Genomic DNA, 6,000 nt, shown 5'->3' with positions numbered 1-6,000 from the left:
AGTCGTGCGTGGTAGCGGGTGTGGGTTGGGCACACCCGGGGCACGGGGACCGTAGGATCCCACTTGCTTGACATACACACTTCTCTCCTAGCTATCTAGCACTTTTCTCAGAAGCTTTCTACCTTCTGATGCCCCCCCCCCTCCACACACACATGGTCAGACTTGTACTTTAGGCTGCTCTCTTTGGTAGCTGAGTGGGGAATGGACTGGAACAGGAAGAGACTGACCAGAACACTAGTGAGGACCAGCAGGGTAGTCCTGGGTGACAGGGAGAATGACGATGACTCCCAGACAGAAAGAGAGATGGCAGGTGGATAAGGTGATGAGTGTATTGTTAGACATGTCCTTAGCACAGTGCTGGACGTGTAGTAGGTATAATAATTTGTTTATTGACTGACATGTTAAACTTTAGGTGCAGGCCATATGCTCCAGTAGCAGGCATCTGGAATTGCAAGCATTGGAGAGTGTTTGGTGGGAGTGGGGGCATCTGCATAAAGGGGCTAGCTGGGGCCATAAGAAGGAATGAGCTTTCTGAGAAGTGTGTCTGGTAGAGAGGAGCAGAGTATGAAGCACAGGGCTTTAGGAGTCAGTGTGCTTGGAGGGAAGACACAGAAGGAGAGACATGAGAGGAGCCAGGCAGCTTGTTTGAGGATTTCCAAGGAATTCCTGTGCTCCGGTTGTTTTCCAGGCAGCTCTCTCTGCTTCTTATCCTCATGATAATCACCGTTCTTGTAGCAAGGTCTTCCCTGCTCTTGGTGCATGAGTCTGTGCCTTTTAGGAATGCCTTGCAAAAACTCACATTTCAGAATTTCTCAGTGCCCAAGGAAAGTGCTCTTTCTTTGGCTTTGCCCTTCATTTGATGATGTCTTTCTCCTGCTAGGATAGGCAGTTGCCTTCAGCTCACTGGCCTGTTACCACCTCTTCTGTGCAGTAGGCACACCCGGGGCAAGGGGACCGTCGGTGCCACCTTGCTTGACTAGGTGTTTTTGGCACACATTGGGGCATGGAGCTCAGAAGGGTTTGCAGGAGGAGTAGCACCAGGATCCTCTTTTCTCTGTGAGTTATGAAGAAAAAACAGCTGGGTCACATCTTCCAGGACCACCTGTTGGGCCACTTGGGTGATTTCCTGGGTGACCCCTCTGTTCTTCACCTTCGGGATTAGCAGGTTTTTTCCAGGTGTCACGCTCATTGTGTTCCCTCATGTGTTGGTGGGGAGCTTGACGGCTCTTCTGGAGAAGACTTTTCCCTCAAGGACTCCCCCTGGTGCCTATTCATCCATGACATACAGGGAGCCCTGTTTTGGCTGGGTGTACCCAGAGCAGCAGTGAGCCTGGTTTCAGGCTGAGGCAGATCTGCTTTTATCCAACAGCTAAAGAGACTGTCTCCCCAAGTGACAGCATCCTAACTAGGGCTGGGCAGGGATCAGGGTGTAGCTGGGCATGAATCCCCCAAATTGCTGAAGGCACCTCATCATTCAGTCACATTCAAGACATCTAGATGGCCCTTGACTTGTGGAAAACAGCTGCAGATTTCCTCTTTGGATAAAGTTTTAATGATGCTGTTTTAAAGACCACTCTTCTTTTCCCCAAAGCCTGACTATTTGTAGATAATGATCAGACCCTCCTGGAAGATTCTGGACCCCTCTCAGCTAATCCTTCCTCTGGTTCTTCACTGTTGGAGAGACTTTCTGGCCTCATTGGGGATTGCAAAGAGAGCTGGACTCGGCCTAGCCACACCCAACATATGACTACTACAAATCATCTAGTCCAGACCCCTCATTTTAGAGATGAGGAAACTGAGGCTGTGGCAGAGAACTGGGAAGGGAAGCTTCTTCCTTTTCCCATTCCTCCATGAAGCCTCTCATTTCTGTCCACTGGGTTTTCTGTTCACGGAGCCAAAGAAACAAATTTGTTCTTTGTTCATGGAAATCCTTCAGATAGTTGAAGACAGCGGTGTATTATTTTCTTACCCCTTTTTAAGAACTTTCTCCAGTTTTCTCAACTGTGTCTCATAAAGTTTCTAGATTCACTTATTCTTTCTCTGGACACTTCTGTCATTCCTGTTGTGGTACCCCAGAAATTTCTAGATAGTAATTATTATGGTGCTTTATTTGTAAAGTGCTTTACATTTTATCTTACTCGAACCTTATAATACCACTATGAGGTAGATATTACAGCTATTATTGTCCTCATTTTATAGATAATAAAAATGAGAGTCAAGTGACTTGCTCGTGGTCACACAGTGAGCATGGGAATTTGAATCTAGGTCTGCCAACACTGCTGCTTAAAGCTCTGACTTTCCCCAGATCACCCCTAGTAAAGAAGCAAAGAATTGTACCCACACCCACCCCCTCAGGGGTGCAAGGAGTATTACTAGTTAGATCACACTGTTCCATGCTGCAGGGTAATTTCCCCTCCCCACCTGTCGAAACCAGCTTGCTAAGGTAAGCTGTAACCTCCATTGGGTTCTTCCTGACACATCAAGCTTATTGAGGTTGGTGTTAGCTTTTCTGACCCCAACCTTCAGTCAGTAGGGGATCCAGGATTGTCTAGTCGTTGGCCCCTTTGACCTTCTTGCCAATCAGTCAGTTATCACACGTTTCTTACTTTGGGCCAGGCATTGTGCCAGGTGTTGGGATGCCCCTATAAAGATTGAAGTGACTGTACTCTGCCCACAAGGAGTCAACTATCCGAGGAAGCAACAAGGACGTTGAGAGGACAAAGACAAAATTCACATAAGGCAGGAAGGGAGGGGGTGGCAGCATTCAGGAATGACTTCCGAATAGAAGCTGATGCTTGGGCCAAGCCTTGAAAGAGAGGGATCTTAGGAGGAAGAGGGGAGGAGGCAGTGGGGAGAGGTGGTGGGCCTTGATTTCAGGCCTTGGGGGATATAGTGGTTGTCTTCAAGTAGGCCTCTCATTTGGAAGACATTAGCCGTGTCCTGCTCAGCCCAGAGCAGTGAGGGGAAGGTGTGTGAGAGCTATCCGTGTGGGCAGCGCTTCAGAAGGCGGGGAGAATTCCTTAGAGCACTGGGTGTCCTCTAAGGCTGGGTGACCATTTAGATCTTGTACAGGGACCTTTTTTTCAGCTACAGGTTGGACCAGGTAGCCAGTGAATATTTTTATTGAGGAGGAACCTGTGTGATAATTCAGGCACTTTTAGAAGCCCTGGAACTTTCCAATCTGCCCAGATTAGAGAGAGCTAGGTATCACAATGTCCAGTCTAGAGTTAAAAGAACCTGAGTTCAGAACTGGCCTCAGGAGCTTCCTAGATTTGTGACCCTGGTCAAGTCACTTAACCTCTCTGTTCCTCAGTATTTTCAGGTATAAAATGAATATAATAATAGCACTTACCTTATAGGGTTGTTGTAAGGATCAAATGAAATCATACTTGTAAAGCACTTGGCACAGTACCTGGCACGTAGTAGGTTCTTAATAAATGCTTATTTCCTTCTGCCTTCCCTGCCTAAAATCTGAGGGTGAGGAAAGTGTGCTCGTCCCTGGAGGAAGTTATGCTGCTCTCTACCCATTAGCCTCTAAGAGTGACCTGTATCTGAAAAGAACAAATATTTTACAAAGGCATAAGATGCCTCTTCTGAAAGCGCTCTGAAGAGATTGTTCAGCCTGTCATCTTGCCCTGGGATAGGAGTGCATCTAGCTCCTTCCTAGATAGACAGGTGACCTTCATGTTTCTCAGGACCTCCTTTGAGTGGCCTTTCAGAGGCTCTAATCATAGGATTAGAGCACTTCATAGATGTATTTGAACCAAAAGGAATCTAAAGAGATTGTCTCTTGCAGGCAGTTTAGATATTATTACCCTTCTACCAGTGAGGCAGCTAAAACCCAGACGGTTAGGGAAGTGATACACCCAAGGTTGCAAAACAAGTCACTTGTGGGCCGGAGAGGCTAGACCTTGGATGGCCTGCTTCTTTGTGGAGTACTTTGGTGTTTCTGCCCTTCTGGACAGCCAGCACTTTCTGAAAGTTCTTCGATCAGTCAAACCATATGTCTTACTGCAGTTTAAGCTTAGTTCTTTAGAGATGTGAATGAGTCAGTCATCATTCTCATTTAGCAGTCTTGGATAGCATGGTTAAATTTGCTTTCTGCCCAGGGGATTTGGGGACAGAGTTAGAGGGACATCTGTCCCCATATTTTTTCTTCCCAGAAGTTCAGCTGCTGATTTAGCTCTGCACACAGTGAGGCTACCAAGGCCCCCTAAGCCTTTGGACTATGTCTAAATCCCCGTCTTTTCTCTCTTCCAGGAGCCCATGGAGACCTCTCTGATGTGAACAGGGCTCTGCCCCCGCTGCCCCTCCTGGGATTTTCTAAGCACCCTGATCCCTCCAGGGAGAGACAGCAGGTATTCTGGAACCGAGACCATGTGACAGCGTTGCCCTGCCCCACCATTCCCCCACCCCCGGCCTCTGCCGGTGCCAAGCCCAGGCCCTGGCCACGGCACCATGATGTTCCGAGACCAGGTTGGCATCCTTGCTGGCTGGTTCAAGGGCTGGAATGAGTGTGAGCAGACAGTAGCCTTGTTGTCACTGCTGAAGAGGGTCACCCGAACCCAGGCCCGATTTCTGCAGCTTTGCCTGGAGCACTCCTTAGCAGACTGTAACGATATCCACCTTCTGGAGTCAGAGGCCAACAGTGCTGGTGAGTCTACTGCCCCCTCAGACTAAGGCCCAATACAGACCTAGGGGTCAGGGAAAGGAAGCCAGAGAGTCAGAGAACTTGTATCATCCTTGTACTCTCTCCCATTTCTGGGGTTTTCATGTTGTGTGTCACAGAATGTAGTCATAAAAAATGTCTTGAACCTGGAGTGTATGGTGAGCACCTTGGAGAGGGAAGCTGTCATATCCCAGGAGCATTCTGAGTCCTCTTCTCAGGCAGTTCAGTAAATCCTCCATTTGGTAAGCCCACATCCTAGGCCCTGATCAGGATTTCTAGTATAGAGAGACAGTTCCTGCCTTCAGGCAGCTCACTATCAGTCTAGGTGGAAATAAGGTTCAGGCACGTCACCAAAAAACTGAATCAGAGGCTTCAGAACTCCTACAGACCTTGGGTGCCATCTTGTCTAACCCCTCACTTTACAGATGAGGAGGCAAAGGCCCAGTTTATTTAGGTGGCTTGTTCTGGTCATACGGGGTCCTACAAAAGGATTCGATTCCTTTGTCCTGTGCCCTGGTACAGATCATTAAGGAATACGAGAAAGGCCAGACATCCTTAAGGAATGGGATTAGAAACAAACAGAATGTAGGATCCCTCCACTGCTTGGGGAAAGATAGCAGCATGGCCACTAAGATGAGCTTGTAGGGATGAACGGAGAGGATGAGGCCTCTTAGATTGCAAAGTTAAAGGCCAGTGCTAGGGAGGGGTATGAGAACTGAAGAGGGAGACAATTAGGGTCTGTCATGTAACTCATGAGGGGGATGGCTAGGACAGGGTGTAGACTTGTGCCCCCAGGCCTGGTCACTCAACCAAAGGACATTCCAGGACGAAGAGGTTGAGGAGATTGACGTGCTGAGCCCCAAGGGGCACTGGCTCCTAGGCTTAGGGCCACATGGAGGCTGGGCACCCAGTGGAGACTTATTTATGCTCATGAGAAGGCAGTGGGTGGCGGGGAAAGAACTTTACCTGATGAAGGTGGCTCTGAACACCTGGTCATTCTGACCTGGGGGTGGGGGTGGGGGATAAAATGAATGGCTCTTCTTCGTGCCACCTGGTCCTACTCAGTGTAGACATTGAAGCTGATGAACCCTCAGCGACCCTAGAAAGGTCTGACCTTCTGAGGAGCTCATAGCTCTCTCTGGCCTGCCCTCTCTCTGTTTCTTCTTGCTCCCCACCACCACACATCCCTCCCTGGGCTCTGGATGCTGGGGCATTTAATGTGGAGAGGGAAGGCCCTGGTCAGACTAGTGAAGCTTCTGGCTTTGGTGAGGAAGGATGTAGTCCAGCTCTACCCAGCTAGCCCAAGAGCCAGGTCTGGAGAGAAGGAGAGA

At 48.8% G+C, this 6,000-nt stretch overlaps 1 protein-coding gene across 1 annotated transcript in view; it reads left to right on the top strand.

The window, feature by feature from the left end:
- Positions 1 to 6,000, top strand: part of SAMD4B (sterile alpha motif domain containing 4B) — a 30,850-nt gene that overhangs the window by 8,118 nt on the left and 16,732 nt on the right. The window contains exon 2 of the mRNA XM_069078547.1: positions 4,261 to 4,654. Within this exon, the coding sequence (XP_068934648.1) occupies positions 4,459 to 4,654 (196 nt within the window). The 5' untranslated portion in view covers positions 4,261 to 4,458. The remainder of the gene's footprint in view (positions 1 to 4,260; positions 4,655 to 6,000) is intronic.

Source organism: Petaurus breviceps, unplaced genomic scaffold, assembly GCF_028583685.1.
Source record: "Petaurus breviceps papuanus isolate PSGF00001 unplaced genomic scaffold, PetGlider_PUasm1.0 91041, whole genome shotgun sequence".
In the NCBI taxonomy this organism is placed as follows: domain Eukaryota; kingdom Metazoa; phylum Chordata; class Mammalia; order Diprotodontia; family Petauridae; genus Petaurus; species Petaurus breviceps.
The sequence above is the reverse complement of the archived record's forward strand: the minus strand, read 5'-3'. Positions and strand labels throughout refer to the sequence as shown.